Source organism: Mobula hypostoma, chromosome 11 (genome assembly GCF_963921235.1).
Source record: "Mobula hypostoma chromosome 11, sMobHyp1.1, whole genome shotgun sequence".
NCBI classification, from domain to species: Eukaryota; Metazoa; Chordata; class Chondrichthyes; order Myliobatiformes; family Myliobatidae; genus Mobula; species Mobula hypostoma.
In genome coordinates this window covers 10,254,287-10,277,664 of record NC_086107.1, presented here as the reverse complement: position 1 = coordinate 10,277,664, position 23,378 = coordinate 10,254,287, and the positions used below count along the sequence as shown (strand labels likewise).

General features: G+C 42.7%; 1 protein-coding gene across 1 annotated transcript in view; it reads right to left on the bottom strand.

The window, feature by feature from the left end:
• The window catches only part of depdc7a (DEP domain containing 7, paralog a), a 66,261-nt gene extending 51,905 nt beyond the window's left edge, over nt 1–14,356 (bottom strand). Inside the window, exon 1 of the mRNA XM_063061668.1 lies at nt 14,223–14,356. Within this exon, the coding sequence (XP_062917738.1) occupies nt 14,223–14,235 (13 nt within the window). The 5' untranslated portion in view covers nt 14,236–14,356. The remainder of the gene's footprint in view (nt 1–14,222) is intronic.
• Between the last annotated feature and the right edge of the window lie 9,022 nt (nt 14,357–23,378).

Sequence of the window (23,378 nt, the reverse complement as noted above, 5' to 3'; positions counted from 1 at the left end):
ATTTGGGTTAAGGGCATGGAGTTAATCCAAAATGCCCCATTTCTCCACAATTGATACAACCCACTTAAGTGACATGATCCCTCTGCCAAATCTTGAATGTAATCTGCTTGGATGGTATTGTCAGCAACTAAATGCATCCCAAGAAACTCTTGGATTATTGAGGTACAACCATCAAGTTACAGCCACTTACAACATGATCCAGATTTAGAGGGATCAGAAGGCAAGCATCTAGCTTGGATTGTGCATAACAATGTTGCAATAGGCCAGTAATGACAGACCTTGCTAATGCCAATTCCATCTGTACCATCCACAATCCATCTTAAAACTATTGCCAATGGAGCAGGAGATCCTTCATTTTCCACAAGACATAGCACCAGAATTAGGCACATCAAGTTTGCCCGTCATTTGATTATGGCCGACTTATCTTTCCTCCCAACCCCATTCTCCAGGTAACCTCCGACACCCTTACTAACCTTTTATAGATGCACAGGAGACACATCCTGACTGGTTGCATCACAGCATGGTATGGAAGCATGAAAGCCCAGGAATGGGAAAAGTCTGTAGGAAGTGATGGATACATCCTGGTCCATCATAGGCAAAGTCCTCTTCCACGAATTGAGCACAGTTACAAGGAGCGCTACCACAAGAAAGCAGCATCCATCAAGGACCCCCATCATCCAAACCATGCACTCTTCTCACTACTCCAGTGAGCCTTGGGTCTCACACCACCACATTCAAGAACAGTTATTACCTTCAACCATCAAGGCCCTGAACCAGTGTGGGTAAGTTCACTCACCTCAACACTGAACTGATTCCACAACCTATGGACTCACTTTCAAGGACTCTACAACTCAATATTTTATTTTTATTGTTTGCACTATTTGCTTTTTGACAAATGGGTTATTTGTCAGTTTTTATTTATGTATAGTTTTTCATAGATTCTATTGCACTTTTATTTTCCAGTTAGTGCCAGCCGGAAAAAGCATCTCAATGTAGTATATGGTGAAAGATACACATTTTGATAACAAATTTAATTTGATTTTGACAATAATTCAAGATCCTGTCAACCTCTACTCTAAATCTACTTGATGACTTGGCCTCCGCTGTTGTCTGTGGTCACAGATTCACACCCTGCTAAAGAAACTCCACCCCATCTGTTCTAAAGGGACATCCTTCCATTATGAGGCTGTGCCCTCTGGTCCTAGATGCCCCTAGATGACTATTCCAAGTATAGTTGGGATTTTCCAGGTTCTGGTATCAGGCAGGCTACATATTTCATAAATCAAGCAGTACAGATTAAATAAAACACACCACCTTCTGGGAGAGCTGAAGGTCAAATTTTGAGTCCATGGGTTCACATTTTCAATGCGAATGAAGAATGTTCCCAACTGAATCACTGAACAAATTCAAGGTGGAAATTGTAGACATTTAACCTACAAGGGCATCAGTGTTTCTGGGAGAAAACACATGAATAGGCCAATTTCAGGCCCTTCAAGCCTGCGCAATCTTTCATCATAGCAGATTATCGACTGACTGCAGAAAAAAAATCTCCACTCCTATCCCCCACCCCCGAATGACTCAGACAGGCACCTGGATGTCAGAAAAATGCAAGGTTATGTACAAGGGAAGGGTTAGAATGATCTTAGTTGGTTTAAAGGTCAGCACAACACAAGGCAGAGGGCCTTATGTTGTACTGGGCTGTAATACTCTATGTTCTATGATCCACTGGATCCCAACTGATCCTCTGTTCTCACCATGTTGTGAACCCATTTTTAAAACCTGAAAATACTTGCGTATCCACAATCTTTGAAGCAAGAACCTCTAACCCTTGAAGAGTTTCCCCATAGACTGGAGTGCCATCACTATAGGATGACAGCCCTGGTTCCTGGCTCTGCCATGAGGAGAGGAACTCCAGTCATGAATGCCCAAGGTAAGCGCCATGTGGCCAGATTGTGCTCCAACTCCATCTACATTGTACTTTACAGGTTTGCAGATGATACCACCATAGATACCACCACATAATACATCAATGGTGTAGAGGTCGAGTGTTTCAGATTCTTCGTTGTTAACATCAATAGCCTGCCCTGGTCCAACCACAACATCACAACCAAGAAAGCTCAGCAATGCCTCCATTTCCTCAGGAGGCCAAAGAAATTTGGTACATCCCCATGGACTCTCACCAGTTTTTATTGATCACATCACAGGAACCAACCTCTCGTCTATGAACTCAATATTCTGACTGCCTCAGTAAAGCAGCCAAAACACTCAACAACCCCACCCACCAGACATTCTTCTCTGCTCCCATTAGGCAGGATTTACAAGCACCTGAAAGGCACATACCACTAGGATTAAGTATAGCTTCTATCCCACTTACCAAACCTTTGAATGGACCTCTGTATCACAAGTTGAACTCCTGGCCTCATGATCTTGGACTTTATGATTTACCCAAAAATGTACTTTTCCCAGCAGCTTTTACATTGATATTGTTTTAACCTTATCCTATATTAATGAATTGTATGAACAGTATGCAACTCTCCCCCCCCACTGTATCTTGGTACATGTGACAATAATAAACCAGTACCAAGTCATCTCGGACCAATATTCAAGGAGATTCCCAGAGAGTTTAAAAATGGTGGGTGCCTGGAATTCATTCCTGGGGCAGGTCAAAAATCAGGGTTATTCTCACTGATATACACTCGGCAGCCACTGTTATGTACATCTACTCATGAATGCAAATATCTAACCAGTCAATCATGTGGCAGCAATTCAATCCACAAAACCATGCCATATCATCAAGAGGTTCAGTTATTGTTCAGACCAAACAACAGAATGGAGAAGAAACGTGATTGAAATGACGGATGTGGAATGACTGATGGTGCCAGATAGGGTGGTTTGAATATTTCCAGAAACAGCTGATCTCAGATACTCATGCACAACAGTCTAGAGTTTACAGAGAATGGTGCAAAATACAAAAACCATCTAGTGAGTAGCAGTTCTGAAGGGTAAAACACCTTTTTAAAATGAGAGAATGGCCAGACTGGTTCATGCTGAGGGGAAGACAGCAGTAACTCAAATAACCATGCATTACAAAAGTGGTGTACAGGAGATCTCTGAACATGCAACACAGCAAACCTTGAAGTGGACTACAGCAGCAACAAACATTCAGTGGCTTTTTTGGTACAGAAAGTACCTAATAAAGTGGCCTCAGTGTACATTATAAACTGCCTTGTAGCAGTATGGTGCAGAAAAACTTACTACAGTGAAACAATGCAAAAGGGGGACAAAGTTGGCTCAGAACAGAGGGATGTAAACCATGTGCAGACAGAAGGGATCAGTTTAACTTATCATGGAAAGCTGGGTGCAAGCCGAATTGATGTGGCTGGACTCGGGCCCCAGAGCATATCAAAGTGATAGAACCCAATGTTTGGACAAGAGTTTAAGTGCCAGCTAAATTGCAGAAGTCCAGGCCCCAAAGTGCATTGTAGCAACTGAACCAGTTGTTTGGATGACTTAGGCACCAGGCCAGATGAAAAAGGTCAGGGTGTTGGGGACAGAGGCGAGGGACCTGCTGGTTCAGTTCAGTGCCCTGCAGCTTTTACTCAACTCTGCACTGAACTCTTTCATGAACTTCATTTCAGAACACTATTTGCTAGTGTTTATTATTTGTGTGACTTAATCTTTCTCTGTGCATTGGGTGTTTGATGAATTTTTCAAAATAGTTTTTGGGTTTCCTGGTTCTGTGGCTGCCTGTGAGAAGATGAGTCTCAAGATTGTGTGATGTATACATACTTCAATAATGTATTTAAAAATTTGAAACTCGAACATTGAAATCAGACATGTTGGGCCAAAGGCCCCATTTCTGTACTGTACCGTTTCTTGTTCTCAAACCCATCTCCTCATACCAAGATCCAATCTGTGCTTGAAATCCCAAGATCAACTGCCTTGGATATAGACATGTACACACCAGTGGTCCCCAACCACCGGACCGCAAAGCATGTGCTACCAGGCCGCGAGGAAACGATACGAGTCAGCTGCACCTTTCCTCATTCCGTCACGCCCACTGTTGAACTTGAACGCACGCGTGGTCATCAGTGACCCAAGACATGCAAAGGAAGGGGTCCGTGACCCATTTGTGAATGTCCCCAGTGAATCATCCATGTCAGCGCAAGAAAAAGATCAACTCCGAGTTTGCAAATGATGGTGGGCTGAAAAGTATGTTTGACATAACATCTCTGCCAGCACTCTGGATAAAAGTCAAGGCTAAATATCCTGAGATAGCCACGAAAGCACTGAAAACGTTGCTTCCATTTCCAACATCTTTCTGCGAAGTGGAGTTTTCTGCAATGAATGCAACGAAAACTAAATTGCGGAATAGACTAGACATAAGGAACCCCCTTCGAGTATCGCTGTCTCCCATCAGCCCTCGATGGGACCGTCTTGTTACAGGAAAACAAGCCCCAGGGCTCCCACTGATTCAGTGATACTGGTGTGTTGCAATGATTTTATATGTTCATACGAGGAAAATATGCACTGTGTTTAATATCCAAACATTACTTAAAATGTTATGATGCTATTGACTTAAGTGACTTATAACTCAGTGGTTCCCCAACCTCCGGGCCACAGACCAATACATTGCCGCGAAGAATGCAGCGGCAGCCAGAAGACACCCAGCACATCTTAAAAAAGCCAAAACAAACAAGCTAATTAATTAGGTGCCAGGCAGCACCTAATTAATTAGCTTGTTTATTTTGGCTTTTTTTTTTAAATACAAAAGATGTGCTGGGTGCATTCTGACTACCGCTGCATTCTTCGCGGCAATGTATCAGTCCATGGCCCGGAGGTTGGGGACCACTGTTTATAATTGACTTATCACTATATTCATGCGAGGAAAATATGCGCTGTGTTTAGATAAACCCTTTTAGAAATGAAATTGAGTGCATTAGCCACTTACAAGAGACTTATAGTTGACTTATCACGTATATTCTGGTCATGATTAACACCCCTCGCCGCCCCCCCCCCCCACCCCGGTCAGCCAGTCTGCAAGAATATTGTCAATATTAAACCGGTCCGCAGTGCAAAAAAGGTTGGGGATCCCTGATGTACACAATATGGGTGTGTTCTCACCAAAGTTCACAATTGAAAATATACAGAGAAATTTCCATCTCCTTTGCTTACAATATGAATATGTACCATGTCAAAAGGAGTACGATTCCAAACCCATAAAACTTATTCCCAGGCCTACCGCACACTGCACCAGCGGTTAGTAATGCCTGCAATGTTAACCACCATACTTGCAGGAATATTTATGAATAAGGTGGCTACAGTGAATTTTAAAGTAAAAAAGTTTCTTTCTCCATCCCGCACCCCCAATCTTAAGGCTGTAATTTGTGATCTCAGCAAATGGCGGAACTGCACACTAATGATGATACACCTAACTGTCATTAAGCTAAGTGGTAAACATTTTCAGGGTTTCTGACACTGAGGAATAATGGGAAAAACAGAGGTCCATGCTGTTTAGTAAGGGATAACATCAGTTGATAATGTGTTGAGCAAGGATCTTGTCTGAGTGATATTGAATTAGAGGGAAAGATTAGCTTTCTTTGTCACATTTGCATTGAATCTGTGAAATGCGTAAATATTGTCCTGGGAGTAGCCTGCAAGTGACGCCACACTTCCAGTGCCAACACAGCATACTCAACTTTCTAACCCATTAGCTCATGCCTTTGGAATGCAGGAGGAAACCAGAGCGCTCCACATGGTCATGGAGAGAGCATTCTGCAAACAGCAGCAGGGATCGGAGCCCCGTTGGTCATCACTAGGGGCAGCCGTGAAGTGTCACACTAATTACTACACGACTATGCTGTCCCACAACCTAATTGTCATTACAGAAAATGGCTGGAAGGCAAAGCCAAAAACTAAACTTTTTCAGGGTTTTTGCCATTGAGGAATGATGGGCAAAACAAAAGGGGTTAGAGTTGCTTAATCAGTACAGAATGTAGTTGGAAAGGATCTTATCCGAGTGAATAGGAGTGCAGGCAGCAAACACAGATGGGAATTGCAGAAGCCTGAAGTCCCTCAGCACCAGGTTCAAGGAACAGCTACCCCTTCAACCATTTGGTTCTTCAACCACAAACATGAGATTTTGCAGATGCTGGAAATCCGGAGTGCTAGAGGAACTTGGCACTCAGGCAGCATCTACGGACAGCAATATATTTTGGGCCAAGACCCTTTATAAGGACATCTCATGAAGTCCTGCTAAAGGGTCTGAGCCCAAAACTTCAACTGTCTTCCTCACCAAAGCTGCTGAGTTTCTCCAGCACTTTGCACTTTTCTTGATGAAGCCTGCACAGCCCCAATCATGACAGTTTAGTAGTACTTCAACCACTTTGCACTAAAATGAACTTGGTTCCAATTTCTCTTGAAAAAAAATTATATATACACATTGCAATTTGTTTTTCTTGCAAATGCTACTTATAAGATTCTTAAATCTGTGATGCTGCTGCAGGCAAGTTTATCCCATTACATTTGTGCATAGACATACTTGTCCATCTGACAAATTAAACTTGACAAACTTCTGAATAATTGCTGTGATGTGGGGCAGAGTACAAACAGGAAAATTAGGGGTACATTTAACAGAGATAATGCAATAATCATTGGGGACTTTAATCTGCATGTAAACCAGGTAAATAATATGTAGGCTTATTCCTGGAAAGTATGCAGGGCAGATTTCTAGGTCAGCCCGTTGAGGAAATAACTAGGGAAGAGGCTATTTCAGATTGAAAGCAGCCTAGTAAGCCACATCATAGTTGGAACAGCAATTTCTTTCTTTCCTTTTTTTTAAAAAAATTTTATTTGGATAAGGAATTCACAAATATCATGTACTTTTTTCCCCACATATAACCTTTTCCATTTTTTATATGTATAAAACTACAATTATTTATACATTCTTAAGTACACATTGAGATGATACAAAAGGAAAATAAACACTTAAATAGATAATTATGTACTGTGGTAAATCTAACCTATTAGGCCAAGTAATGGTATTAGTTGTTAAGAAAAATGGTAATAATAGTTTCCATATAACCCTTCTGGACCATTTCCACTGGTCCAAAATGTTGTATATAAGCCTATGTAACAACCATTGTAGGTGTTTATATCCTAATTTGTTCATGCTTGCTCCTGCCCCCAGACATAATTATCCAATCCCTATGTACTTATTTACTTAATTTTTTCATTTGGAACAGCAATTTCAATGCACAGGATTGCAAAAAATTGCAGAGTTGGTCTCATCTGAATGCATCACTCCCCACAATTAGCATCAACATGAAGTAATTCCTCAAACCCCACCATCCAGGCCATGTGATCCTGCAGTTAAGATTAGGCAGGAGACAAAAGCCACAAGTCTCACACCATCAAGTTCAAGAACAGAAGTTAGAGACCTTAAGGATGAACAAGATTGACAATGAAAGAACCCAGAACATAAGAAACAGACAAAGCTTTAAGGAAAGTGTATGCAACCTACAGAGAATTAGTGGTATTTATGATGGAGAATAAGGAATCTTCTGAAGAACTTCACTCAGAAGGTGGTGCGAGTTAGGAACAAGTGAGGAAGTGATGGATGTGGATTTGATTTCAACATTTAAGTTTGGATAGGTACCCAAATGGGAGAGGTATAGGGGACTATGGTCCAGGTCAATAGGACCAGTCAGGTTGATACTCTGGCATATACTAGATAGGCCAAAGGGCCTGTTTCTATGCTGTAGTGTGCTATGACTATGACAAAAACAAATATTGTGACAGTGAGATGCAATGCAGAAAAAAAGGCCTCTGACCCATTAATATGCACTGACCATTGGGCACCCACCAACAAACCCTACATTAATCCCTTTCCAAATTTCCACAAGTTCTCAACTCCTCCCAATTCTACTCCAACCCCAAATTGGGGGAAATTTGCAGTGGCCAATTAACTTACCAAACAGCACTCTTTGGGATTGAGGAAACTTGAGCACCTTGTGTCTTTACAGAAAGTGACAAAATCTCTCAAACACCAGAGCACTAAAGGTCCAGCACAGATGGGCAGCACGGCAGTGTAGCAATTAGCTTAATGTTAGTACCATGCCAGTGACCCAGGTTCCATTCCCACCACTGTCTGTAAAGAGTTTGTATATTGTCCCTGTGACAGCACGCATTTCCTCCAGGTACTCTGGCTTCCTCCCATATTCCAAAGACATACGAGTGATCAAGTTAATTAGTCACATGGGGACAAATGGGCAGCACAAGCTCATTGGGCCAGAACGGTCTGTGACCTTGCTGTAACTAAAATAAACAAAGATATAAAGATTTACTGTGACAAAACTCCCCAGAAGGTAAAAGTCTAAACTAAAATGCCAATTACTTTAGTCATAGAGAAGTACAGCACAGAAACAGTACAGCACAGAAACAGGCCATTCAGCCCATCTAGTCAATACTGAAACTATTTAAACTGCCTACTCCAATCAATCTGCACTTAAGACCTCCATATCCCTACTATCCATTTACCCATCTAAGCTTCTCTTAAACATTGAAATCAAGTTCGCAGAGACCACTTGTGCTGGTAGCTCATTCCACACTCAACTTTGAGTGAAGATTCCCCTCACGTTTCCCTCAAACTGCTTGCCACTCTATACCACTCAATATGTCTATCAATATCTCCTACATTCTAAAGAATCCTAACCTATTCAATCTTTCCTTACAACTTGGGTACTCTAGACCCAGCAACACCCTTGTAAATTTTCTCTGCACTCCTTAAACCTTGCTTACATCACTCCTGTAGAAAGGTGACCAAAAATGCATGGAATGCTCCAACTGTGGTCTTACAACTTCAGCATAACATCTCATTTTCTGTACTGAATACATTAATGAAGGCCAACTTGCCAAAAGCTTTCTTTATGACCCTATCCACCTGTAATGCCACTTTCAAAGAATTACGTACCTGTGTTCCCAGATCCCTTTTGAGCTTTTAGATCTCAGTCCCACTGAGGTCACACTCCTCAGTGCCCTACTGTTCACTGTGGAAGACCTATCCTGGTTGGAACTATCAAGTGCTAAACCTCACACCGCTCTGCATTAAATTCCATCTGCCATTTTTCAGCCTATTTTTCCAGCTGTTGCAGATCCCTCTAAGCCATGGTAGCCTTCCTCACTGACCACTACATCCCAAACCTTGGTGTCATCTGCAACCATCAACATCCCTGCAGGGCAAGTGCACGCAGTAGTTGCCATCTGCCATAATTCTGGAATTGTTCTGCAGAATGGAGGGCAAAGCTGCTCAAATAGATGCCAGTTAAGGGCTTTTGCTTTGATGTGATTGATAACTTTAACAACATCACTCAATGCGCTGTTATGATCAGGTGACATTTTTCAGCTAGCCAGCATTTCCGTGTGACACAGTGTAGACTGGCATTCAGGAGCAACCTCGGACTCGGCTAGTGAAACCAGACTCGTTAAGGCGTTCCAACAGCTGTGCTTCGATGTCCTCCGCTATGCCATCGATTCTCCTTGAAACTGTGGTAGCTGAAAGTGAAACCTGTGCCATCTTGTTAGCTGCAGCTTCTCCCAACAGTTCACAGCACAGGTCCTTGGCATCAGGCAGAATCAATTCTTCACCAGTGAAAGGCTTCTTAGCCTTAGCAAACACGAGGAATTGCTCTGTCTGCCAGAGAAAGCAGGATCTCCCACTGGCCACACATTTTAATTCCACATCCCATTCTGATATGTCTATTCACGGCCTCCTTTACTGTAAAGATGAAGCCACACTCAGGTTGGAGGAACAACACCCTATATTCTGTCTGGGTAGCCTCCAACCTGATGGCATGAACATCGACTTCTCTAACTTCTGCTAATGCCCCACCTCCCCCTCGTGTTCGTTCTCTCACTCTCACTCACTCACTATACCCCTTGCCCATCCTCTGGGTTCCCCCTCCTTTTCCTAGGCCTCCTGTCCCATGACCCTCTCATATCCCTTTTGCCAATCACCTGTCCAGCTCTTGGCTCCATCCCTCCCCCTCCTGTCTTCTCCTATCATTTTGGATCTCCCCCTCCCACTTTCAAATCTCTTACTAGCTCTTCTTTCAGTTAGTCCTGATGAAGGGTCTCGGCCCAAAACGTCGACTGTACCTCTTCCTAGAGATGCTGCCTGGCCTGCTGCGTTCACCAGCAACTTTGATGTGTTACTTGGCCTTAGAAATACAACTAGCCACTAAGTACGACGCTCTCAGAGCAGCAGCATTTGTGGAGGTGGAGGCTCTCAGCACTTGCTTCTGTCCCACTTGCTCACGTTTTCTTCCACTCAAAAAACTCAACGGGTTTGTCTTTAAGTGCAGGGTGCTTGGACTCAAGGTGCCAAAGCAGTTTTGAGGGCTTCATTGCCTCATTAGACAGCTTGTCTCCATGTGTCACACACAGGGCGCTTGGGGCGTGACAGTCATATTTTATGTACAACTCATCGTATTTTCTGTTGAAGGAAGCTTTTTTTTTGCATTCTCAGCCTTAGCTGTCTCTGCATTATCATATCGTTAGGCCTTTTATGTCCCCTACCATCTCTTCCAAAGAAACTCTCAAGTGACATTTGTTTTTTTTAAAACTCATTGAGTAGACATAGGTTAATGACCAACAGATGACCTCGCATGGGTAATGATTTCACCTGCATTCAAGTTCAACAGTGGGTGTGACAGGGAATGAGTAAAGGTGCAGCTGACTCGTATCGTTTCCTCACGGCCTGGTAGCACATGCTTTGCGGCCCGGTACCTGTCCACGGCCTAGTGGTTGGGGACCGCTGCTTTAGAGTTTACAGAGAATGGTGTGATAAACAAAAAACATCCAGTGAGTGGTAGTTCTGCGGACAAAAATACCTTGTTAATGAGAAAGGTCAGAGGAGATGGCCAGACTGGTTCAAGATGACAGGAAGGCAACCAACTCATAACCACACGTTACAACAGTGGTGTGCAGATGAGCATCTCTAAAAGCACCACATATTGAACCTTGGAGTGGCTGGGCTACAGCAGCAGAAAGCCATGAGTACACACCGTGGCCACTTTATTAGGTAACAGCGACTATTGTGTATGATAGAGGATGGGATAAAGATAACTGGAAAAATAATACAATTGACCACAGTCATCATGGGTGTATCACTTGATGACCTACTGGAGCTTGAGGATGTTTCCATAAAGTAGATGAGGAGACAATAACTAAATTTGAACTTCTATGGAAGTGAACATGGGAATTTGTAAATAAGGTTACTGAATGCAGCAATATAGAAGCAAGATTTAGAACTGCACATAAGCATCCCGGGATAAATGATAGAACAGCTTCTTCCTATCTGATTAAAGAGATATTATGGCATTAGAGAAAAGATGATGCTGAGGAACCAAAGACAAATCAGTTGGATTTGAACCAAGAAATACCAGAGGGAACATTGCAAATGATGGGTGTACACAACAAATCAGCTGGAGGTGGGAGAGACAGGAGTAAATTTGCAGGAAAATTAGAAAATTGGTAAAAATTACCAGGTGGTTAAAAATTGGAGGAGTTTAATTATTCTGGTGTAAACTGGGTTGCTAATAATAAGATGCAAGAAACTTGTGAAAATACAATTGCCGAGAATGGTTTTCTGGAACAATGTCCCTAGTCTATCCAGGGGCAAAACATTGGATCTGGTCTTTGGCACCAAGGTGGGTTCACTACATTATGTTTGGTTGGGAAACATTTGGGGAAAGAAAGATCAACTCAGTGTCAGAACACTACAAAGAAACAAGCCCATCTAGCCCCTGCCAAACTATTAATCTGCCTAATCCCATTGACCTGCACCATGATCATAGCCCTCTCTATACCCCTCCCATCTATGTACCTATCCAAACTCCCTTTAATTTTGGTCAGACATCGGATTCTTTTGTTCTCCATTTGCAAAGGGAAAGAAATTACTTACCAGAAACCCAAATTCCATGGGATGAGTGTTAATCTGGCTCAGATAAATTGGAATCAAAAGGTGACTGAAAACTGTGGCAAAACAATGGGCTGCCAATGGAACAGGGTGTTTAGGTACAGTTCCCATGTAAGAAAAATAAATCAAGCTTGTGTTCTCTGCAAGATGCAAGAAACACAGAGGAAGATAAAGTAGAAAGTACAAGTGCCAGGCTGCAGATACCAATGAAAACCAAAGTGATTACAAAAAAAAATCCAAGGGGCAGCAAAATCTAGAGAGGTTAAAAAAGTACAAGACAAAGTAAACTCAGATTGTGTTTTGCAAAGAAAAATAACTTCAAGAATAAGACCAACACAACCTATGCACTCTTTCAAGGACTCTACAACTCATGCTCTCAATATTTTCCCCCAATTAGCTCCATTTGTCTTTTGCATATTGGTTGTCAGTCTGTAGTTTTCATTGATTGTTGTATCTGTTTTTTCTGTGAATACCAGAAAGGAAATTACTCTTAAGGCAGTACATGGTGACAAATGTACTTTGATAATAAATTTTGAACCCCAAATAGTTGAATTGAATAGTTCTAGAGGCATCTAACAGTAACAGGGCCGAACTGGGAGCATTAAGATTAGAAAATATTGGTATGGTTTGAGTACCTTTTGTCTGTCAGTAGTTAGGAGAAGGAGATTCTTTCCAAGAGTAAAGGGAAATACAGTTGCATAAAAAGCAAGAGTATGCAATTTAGTTGGAATAACAGACATGCCCAGTGTTTATTTTTAAATGGAGAGCGATTGGGAATCCGTGGAGTTGAACAGGATACAAGTGTCTTTGCTGGTGACACTGAGAACTAACATGCAGGTGTATCAAGTAATTTGGAAGGCAAACTGTATACTGGCCTTCACTGCTAAAGTGTTTATTTAGGTACAAAGTAAAAATATCTACTGTAGTTACAGACTGTGTTGGAAACTGGGATTAGTGTTCCAAATTCAAAATAAATTTATTACTAAAGAACATACATGTCACCATATACTACCCCAAGATTCACGTTCTTGCAGGCATCCACAGAAGTACAATAGAAACAATGAAAAACTGCACGAAGACTGACAACCAACATACAACAGGTGACAAATTGTACAAACACAAAAACAGTAATAAATAAAACTGACACCAGGAGTTGGTTGTGGAGGCCAAGTAATTGAGTATATTTAAAGCAGAGGTTGACCGGTTTTTGATTAGAAAGGGCATCAGAGGTTATGGAGAGAAGGCAGGAGAGTGGTATTGAAAGGGATAATAAATCAGCCATGATGGAATGACAGTAGATTCAATGGGCCAAGTGGCCTAATTCTACTCGTCTTTTGGTCTTGTATTTTGTTAGCTCAATCATGGCAAACTTTTCAAATTCTCTGCCCCAGAGATCTACCTCATTGCATTCAGGGCATAGACTTGTGGAATGAGAGAGAGGGGAGGAGAGATGGGGAAAATGTTTTTTAAAAAATCACCCATGATCTTTGTGTTTATGATAAACAAACTGTTTTGAACCTAATCAATGGAACAGACTCGTGGGGCAAAATAGTCTACTTTTTAAAAAGATCTAAACTAGAATCGAAGGCATCTGAAAATTAAGCGCCTTAAAGAACCACTCTGAAAACAGGCATATCCAGTTAGAAAGAATGATGTTTCGCGGGCAGCCAACGCAAGACCTTAGGGAGGGCAAACGTGTCTCGATTCCCTTCGTATTACTAATACATCCCGGCACTGATTTAAATATACAAAGCAACAGCAACTGTGTTCGCTGTTAAATTAAATCAACACCCATTTGCTCCGGGGCACAGCAGATTTCACACTGTGGGACAGTGATTTTAAATCTGAGGTAAATTCAGTTCCTCTTCCTTCGCCAGAAAGATCTGCAGCTCATACTTAGACGGTCCGGGTCTGCTGGAAACGGTGTGACCCCCCGGGAACTTCCCTCACCCCTCCAAGTGTAACCCCCTCCCCACCCACCCCCTTCAGCCGGGGAGTCAGCAACCGGCGCTCGGCCGTTCATCACCCGGAGGTCCCGCCGGTGTGAGACTCCGGGTTCACCCGCGGTGGTGTGAGGGGTGGGGGCGGCTTCGAGTCTTCCCCGCCGACCGCTCTCCCCCACCACACACACACTTCACGTCTCCAGAGAAGGGCGTGTGTGAGTGAGACACGGGCACGGAGTGTCGCCCACCCCCACCCCCCAAACCCGGCGGCGAGTGGGCTCCTCTCCCTCCCGCCAACTCACCTGACTGTGCCATGCCGTGAATCGGACATCCTGCACGGCGTGAGGAGGTGGTAGAAAGTTCCCGGCCCGAGTGCGTGAGAGAGAAAGAGAGAGAAAAGGTATGGGAGTCACAGCTGGTGACGCGGGGAAGGATGTAAATACAGTACAAGGCGTGGACAAACAGGAGGCTGGAATGCAAACCAACCGCAGATTGGAACGGAGAGTGTGGGAGGGTCAGTGTGCGTGTTTGCAATCACAAATGACTTTATGGACGGCAGCAGATTGCACCAGTTACTGAATACTCTCCCTGCATTTAAACATTAACCTTGAATGATAACACTGCGATTAAAAGAAGTCCCTGTTACTACACAACGCCCGGAAGCGACAAGACAAGACAACTTAGTAATAACGGGCAGAGTGAGGGAAAAGGCGAGGCAAGGCGATTTAACAATTCTGTATTGTGGATTTTGCATGAAGCACACTTTTTGTAAATTTGGATTCGTACCTGCTTTGACCGCCGGGCTAAGAGCCGCTGGGTTCAGGCTCAGGCTCAACACCTGAGCTATCTCTCGCACCGTTGCCATTGCTGTCCCGGGGAATCGGTAACCCACCAGTATCGACCAAACGAAGCGCTAGCACTGATTGGCCCTGTGCTCGCTCCTACAATTTATGAAGTGAGACTCACATGCCTAATTGCACAGCACGAATAACACAAAATTAATTGATTGCAATCGTGAGATAACTTGCCTCCGAACACCCCTCCCGTACGCTAAACTTTATAGTTTTTAACCCCTTGTTATGGGGAAATTTTCCTGTATCTACGCTGCTTATTACTCTCATAATTTTATTTCTCCCAATCAGCCCCCACCTGGCCTTCTCTGCACTAAGGAAGATAAATCCAGCGTCTCCAGTCTGTTCTCTAAGTTGAAACACCAGACACACGCAACACTGTTGTAAATCTCCTCTACACCTTTTCCAGTGTAACCACCTCATTCCTTTTTGCGAGCTAAAGAAAGCTGCCACAGTATTTACAATCAGCCACAGATAGTAAGTGTATTTCCAATCTGTAGCTCAACCAATAGGTATCATAACCTCCCAGAAAAAGGCCAGTAATATCATGAAGGCCACTCACCCTGCTCAGGGACTGTTCGTCCCATTCCCATTAGACAGGGGGCTTCACAGCATTCAAACTAGGACTACCAGGCCCTGTTACTTTCCCCAAGCAGTAAGGTTGATCAACACCTCCACCACTAACCCACCCCTCCACCAGTACTTTATCATTTCCTGTCAAAGGCACCTTATGTACAAATAATCCTGTGCCTGGCGTCTCTTTATGTCCATATAATCAATCTATGTATATAAGCCATATTATGTATTTATATTTATTACGTTTTTTATTACTGTGTCCTTATCTTGTTGCATTTTCTTTTTGTGCTGCACCAGACCCAAAGTAACAATTATTTTGTTCTCCTTTACACCTGTGTACTGGAAATGACGTAAAACAATCTTGAATCCCAGCTGATATCCCACTTGACTCCAAAGCTTATCTACCTGTGCTGCCACCTTCAAGATTCTAAGGTCCATCATAAACACAAGAGATTCTGCAGATGCTGGAAATCCAGAGTAACACACACAAAATGCTGAAGGAACTCAGCAAGTCAGGGAATAATGAGTGAACATTTTGGGCTGGGACCCTTCATGAGAACCTGTCGAAACGTCAACTCTTCATTCCTTTCCATCGATGCTGTCTGACCTGCTGAGCTCCTCCAGCATTTTGTGTGCGTTACTCCAAGGTCTTCAAATCCTCAGAATGTCCAGCAGCCTTACCTTGAGTGTCCTGCCTTGATTAATCCTCCCAAACTTCACACTTACTGGGGTTAAGATCCATCTGCCTCTGCTCTGGCCATTTTGCAAATAATGGTGGAGTGGACTGCTTCAAGAACACTGTGGCTTGATGTTTGCCATTCTGTGTGTTATCTGCACATTTTTAGCTCTTTGTGCGACTTGTTCTTTTTTGTGCGTTGGGTGTTTGATGCTTTTTCTGAACAGGTTCCATGGTGTTTCTTTGTTTTGTGACTGTCTGCAGGAAGACGATCTCAGGGCTATATACTGCATACGTACTTCGATAGTAAATGTATTTTGAATCTTGAATATTTTATCACCTTCACAACTCCTCCAGTTTTTGTGTCATCTACAAACTTTTGAACCATGCGGAATCAGGTTTATCATCACTGACATATGTCATGAAATTTGTTGTTTTGTGGCAGCAGTACAGTGCAACACAGAAAAAGATTAGTATAAGTTACAATAAGAATTATAAAATATAAGTAATGCAAAAAGAGGGCAACAAGTGAGCTAGTGTTCATTAGTTCATGGTCCTTTTAGAAATCGGATGGAAGCTATTCCTAAAATATTGAGCTTTAGGCTCTGAACCTTCTTCCTGATGGTTGTAATGAGAAGAGGGCATGTGAGAGTCCTTAATGGTGGATAAATCTCCTCGATGCTGGGGCAGCTAGTGCCCATGATGGAGCTGGCTGAGTTTATAACCCATCTGCAGCTGTTTCCGATCCTGAGCAGTGACCCCTCCATACCAGACAGTGATGCAACCAGTCAGAATGTTCTCCACAGTACATCTACAGAAATTTGCTGGTCTTTGGTGACATGCCAAATCTCCTCAAACACCTCATGAAATATAGCCACTGGTGATACCTTCTTCATTCTAATCCAAATTGTTCATGTATCCAACAAAGAGCAAGGGTTCCAATACTATTTGCTGTTATAGAACATAGAACAGTACAGCACAGTACAGGCCCTTTGGCCCACAATGTTGTGCCGACCCTTAAACTCTGCCTCCCATATATCCCCCCACCTTAAATTCCTCCATATATCTGTCTAGTAGTCTTTTAAATTTCACAAGTGTATCTGCCTCCACCACTGACTCAGGCAGTGCATTCCACGCACCAACTAACCTCTGAGTGAAGAACCTTCCTCTAATATCCCCCTTGAACTTCCCACCCCTTACCTTAAAGCCATGTCCTCTTGTATGCACTGCAGGTCACGTTATCCCTGTCACAAAAACAATTCTCCACAATCACTCTCTGCCTCCTATCAGCAAACCAGTTTTGGATCCAATTTACCAACTTGGCTTCAATCTCAAGGGGTTTAATCTTTTTGGACCAGGCTCCCATGTGGGACCTTATCAAAGGTCTTACTGAAGTCCATGTAGACTATATCAGCTATACTGCTCTCTACACACAAGTTACTCTCCAATAAATGTGTGAGGGAAGGGATTGATCTTAGTGTAGGTTAAAGGGTCAACATTGTGGGCCAAAGGACCTGTACTGTGCTGTACTGTAGTGTTCTATGTTAGATTCATTCCAATTGTTTGGACAGGATCTTCCCAACAAAGCCACACTGACTACCTTTGAGTAAATCTGTCCCTTAGGAACTTTCCTCCCACTGATGTCAGACTGACAGGCTTAGAGTTTATGAACTTATTCCTGCTGTCTTTTGTGAAAGAAAGATACCACATTTACTGTCCTCCAGTTATCTGGCATCTCAGCTTTGACCATAAAGATATAGGAGCAGAATTAGGCCATTTGGCCCATCGAGTATGCTCCACCATTTCATCATGGTTGATTATTATTTCCCTCAACCCTGTTCTCCTGACTTCTCCCCGTAACCTTTGACGCCCTTACTAATTAAGAAACTATCAACTTCTGCTTTAAATATACCCAGTGACTTGTCCTCCACAGCTGTCTGTGGCAATGAATTCCACAATTCAGCACCCTCTGGCTAAAGAAATTTCTCCTCATCTCTGTTCTAAAGTGATGCCCCTCTATTCTGAGGCTGTGCCCTCTGGTCCTGGACTTGTCCACTGTAGGAAACATCCTCTCCACATCCACTTTATCCAGGCCTTTCAATATTCGATAGATTTCAATGAGATCCCCCTCATTCTTCTAAACGCCTGTGAGTACAGCCCCAGAGTTGACAAAATCTCCTCATATGTTAACTCTTTCCTTTCCGGGATCATTCTCATGAACCTCCTCTGGGCCCTTTCTAATGTCAGCACATCCTCACTAAGATAAGGACCCCAAAAACTGCTCACAACACTCCAGGGAGTGCAGTCTGAGTAATGCCTTATAAAGCCTCAGCAGTGAAAACTTGGCCAGTGAAAGTTTAATAATACGTTCATCTCACCTGTTGGAGCCTATGTCACCTGGGATATACAGCATTAGATGGTACCCATATTAAGATGCTTAATACCTTTTTTGTTTTAATGTTAACATGGTCTAGAATTTCAGTCCCCCTCCCTGAATTTTCCAGCTACAATGTCCTTCTCATTAGAAAATATGGATGAGATGCACTAATTTAAGACCTCACCAATCTGAGCATGTTCAAATTATGAACACTCAGCAATTTATGAACAGCTTCTTCCCATACAACATCATATTTCTGAACGGTGCATAAACCCAAGAATGCAATCTTATTATTTGTATTATTTATTTATGGTAATTTCATGTCATTGCAAAACAGTAAATTTCATGTCATATAAATCAGTGATAATATATCCGATTCTGATAATCACCAGTTAGGTTCAAACAACGCACACAGAGTGCTGGAGGAACTCAGCAAGTCGGGCAGAATCTACAAAGAGGAATAAAGAGCCAACGCTTCAGGCCAAAAGCCTTGATTGGGACTGGCAAGGAAGGTGGCAGAAGGCAGAAGAAGAAGGTTGGGGAAGGGAAGGAGTACGAGCTGGCAGTTGAAAAGTAAAAGAGATAGAGGTCTGAAGAAGAAGGAATCTAATAGGAGAGGACAGTGGATCAAGGAAGAAATCAAAGAAGGAATTGGGCAGATGAAGAAAAGAGAAGGAGTGAGGGGGAACTAGAATGGGGAATTTAAAAAGAGAGAAGCGGAGTTAGGATCAAAACTGTATGCTAAATCTGGCCTTTCAAACATACTAGCCTTACTTTCAACCTTAAACCAAAATAATCCACACTTCCTTATCTATCTGTCTGCAGAGGAAGTTTCCAATCCCAGTCTTTCCCCAGAGCCCTGTAAATGATTTCCTCCTGTGTTTATTCTTTTGAAAACCCTCTGACAGTTTCCATCACTGTTACAAGCAGGAACTTCCAAATTATCACCACTAGGATAAGGTTTCTTGTTCTTAAGAGTGCTCTACTACATCTGATAAAGGGAGCAGCTCTTTTTATCCAGTCAGAGGCCATCGTGATCTTGTCAGCATCTTTCACATTTCCTCTCAGTGTTTTTGCTCCAGGAATCCTGAGATCCTCCCGTCTAACTCTGAAGCAGGAATCGTTTATCCTAACTTTCACTGCACCTACTCTAGTGTCCCTCACATTCTCAAGGTGTGGAAACTAGAACCCCAAATTTCAATCATATTTACAAACACTAATCTCTACAGATGTATGATAGAGAGCATTCTGATTAGTTGAATTGCAGACTGGTATGGAACCACCAATGCACAAGATTGTAAGAAGTTGCAGACTCGGCCTTCTCCATCATGGTCACAACCCTTTCCTCCATTGAGAACATCTTCAAGAGGTGGTACCTCAGGAAGGCAACATCCATCTTTAAGTACCTTCACCACCTGAGAAATGCCCTCATCTCGTTGCTACCATCATGGTATGGAAACACCAATGTCCAGGAACAGATAAGACTACAGAAGGTGGTAGACACATCACTGACAAAACCCTCCCACCACTGAGTACATTCTTATGGAGTACTGCCACAAGGAAACAACTTCCATTCAAGGACCACCACAATCCAGGCTATGCTCTCAAGGACCCACAATCCAGGCTATGCTCTCTTCTCACTATTACCATTGGGCAGAACCTAGGTCCCACACCAGCAGGTTGTGGAATAGTTATTACCCTCCTGAACCTGTGTGGTTAACTTCACTCGCCTCAACTCTGAACTGATTCTACAACCTACGCTCACTTTTAAGGACTCCTCGCAACTCACGTTCTCTGTATTTTTTTATTTGCACTATTTGTCTTTTTCACAATAGTTGTTTGTCAGTCTATGTGTGTGGCCTTTTGTGGATTGATTCTATTTTATTTCTTTATTTTTGCTGTAAATATCTGCAAGAAAATGAATCTCAATGTAGTACATGGTAACATATACATATTTTGATAATAAATTTACTTATATCTTTGATCCAGGAGCCTGAAGAACCCACTCAACAGTTCAGAAACAGCTTGTTCCCCTCTGCCATCTGATTTATGAATGGACCAATGACCAATGAACACTACCTCGCTATTCTTATTTTTCACACATTTTAAAATTTTTGTAATTTATAATAACTTATAACACTTTGCGCTGTACTACTGCCCACAAAGCAACAAGTGTCACATCATATAAGTCAGTGGTAATAATTCTGATTCCTACCATTAAGCAAGGTAGGATCCCAGGTTGGGAACCCCTGCGGTAGACCGATGTGTGTAGTAAGGAACACATTACAGTCTGTTATAAAGGGTAACAGGACACTTAGAAAACATCAGATGCATGAAACAAAGTCTACATGTATTTATGAGATTTCATGTTTGATAAACCCACTAGAACTTCCTGATTTTGACTGCCAAAATATACAGGCAACCTCTAATTATGGCCATTTGGGTACTGGAGATTCATAAATCATTACCCAAAGATTTGCGATACATAATAAAATTCAAACTCATGGAATTTATCAGAAAAAAGTAAATAAGTAAATACAAACTTCATTTCTTCAACCCTTGTTTCTTGATGTATGTAGATGACACAAATTCGTGTTATGGAAATTGCAATAAGGACGATTTTCTTGGAACACATTGCTCTTCTGTCATATGGGCGTCACCTATACAAGTGACCTATTCCCTGTGGATTGTCACCTTGTCGTGGTGGAGAAGCTTGTGTGGTCCTGTGATCCCAAGAGCAATGCCGTCTGGAGCTATGTTCCTGGTAGGGTCACCCATGGAGGTAAGGTCAAGGGTGAGGTCCCTGACAAAGAACAATCCAACCAAGACCTCAACGGCGGAACAGGCGGATGAAGTTACTTCGAACTCAACGGCTGTGAAGGCGGATGAAGGCTGCAAGAAATCCATCAGCTCCAATCGTCGTGGTTTCCATGCCATTGGAATCAGTAGATTGATTTGTGAAGTATTATGTGCTTCTTGGAGTGCAACATCAAGTACACGTTAAACAAATACACACACAGGCGTCTTTGCTCTGTGGGCCACTTCTTCAGAATGAAGACGATCATCCTCGACCTCGAGGGATAGCCACGACGATGATGACCTGTACAAGGGAACCCCAATAGACGTGGTGTATTTGGACTTTCAGAAGGCCTTAGATAAAGTTCCCTGTAAGAAGGTAGCATGCAGAGTGAAATCACATGGGATTGCAGGTAATAAATTGACATAGATTTATGGCGGGGGTCCTTGATGATGGATGCTGCTTTCCTGCAAAAGCACACCATGTAGATGCGCTCAGTGGTGGGGAGGGCTTTACCCGTGATGAATAAATGTAAACTTATCATATTGGTCAGTAAACAGAAAGGCAGAGTATAATGTCAGTAGAGATGGAGAAAGGAACATGTACACATACCTGAAAGTGAATATACAGGAAACTCCATCTACAAGTTTGCAGGTGATGCCACCATAGTGAGCTGAATCTCAGCAATGATGTGTCAGATTAATGGACGGAGATAGCCTGGTGTCATGGTTGCATGACAATGTTTCCCAGAAAAGGAGAAGAGGTCATTGACTACAGGAAGGTTGGAGATGCGCGTGCTCCTACTTACAACAATGATGCTGAGATGGAAATAGAGGAAAGCTTCAATTTCTGAGGAGTGAACATCACCAATAGCCTTTCATGGTCCAACCACATAGTGGCCAAGAAGCTTCTGCTCCCTCAGGAGGCTTAGGAAATATGGCACGTTCCTGTAGATGCTACCAGTTTTTGTAGGTGCAACATAGAGAACATCCTATATGGATGTATCATGACTTGGTATGGCAACTTCTCTGTCCAAGACTGCAAGAAACTGCAGAGAGTTGTGGTTAAAACTCATTATAGAAACCAGCCTCCCCTGATTGGACCATGTCTACACTCTCACTGCCTTGGTAAAGCAGCCAATATAATCAAAGACCCCACCCCCTTCTCATCAGGAAGAATATGCACAATCCTGAAAGCATAAGACCATGAGATACAAGAGCAGAATTAGGCCATTCGGCCCATCGAGTCTGCTCCACCATTTCATCATGGCTGATCCATTTTACTCCTCGGCCCCAATCTCTTGCCTTCTACCCGTATCCCTTCATGCCCTGACCAATTAAGAATCTATCAATCTCTGCCTTAAATATACATAAAGAATTGGCCTCCACAGCTGTCAAAGGATTCCACAGATTCACCACCCTCTGGCTAAAGAAATTCCTCCTCATCTCTGTTCTAAAAGGACACCCCTCTATTCTGAGGCTGTGTTCTCTGATCTTAAGACTCTCCCACCATAGGAAATATCGTCTGCACATCCACTCTATCAAGGGCTTTCACCATTCGATAGCTTTCAATGAGGTCACCCCACATTTTTCTGAATTCCAGCAAATACAGGCTCAGAGCTATCAAATACTCTTCATATGACAAGCCGTTCAAACCTGGAATCATTCTCATGAGCCTCCTTTGAATCGTCTCCACTTTCAGCACGTCCTGTCTAAGGGGTCCAGATCTGCTTGCAATAGTCCAAGTGAGGCCTCACCTGTGCTTTATAGTCTCAACATTACATCCTTGCTATATTCTAGTCCTCTTGAAATGAATGCTAACATTGCATTTACCTTCTTCACCAGAGACTCAACCTGCAAATTAACCTTTATGGAATCCTGCAGAAGGACTCCCAAGTCCCTTTATACCTCAGTTTTTTTTTGGATATTCTCTTAGAAAATATTCAACCCTTTCATTTCTTCTACCAAAGTGCATGACCATACACTTCCTGACACTGTGGTCCATTTGCCATTTATTTTACCATTCTTCTAATCTGTCCAACTCCTGTAGCCTCTCTACTTCCTCAAAACTACCTGCCCCACCATCTGCCTTTATATCGTCTGCAAACTTTTCAACAAATCCATCCATTCCGTCATCCAAATCATTGACATAAAAAGAATCAGTTCCAATACACTCCTGTGG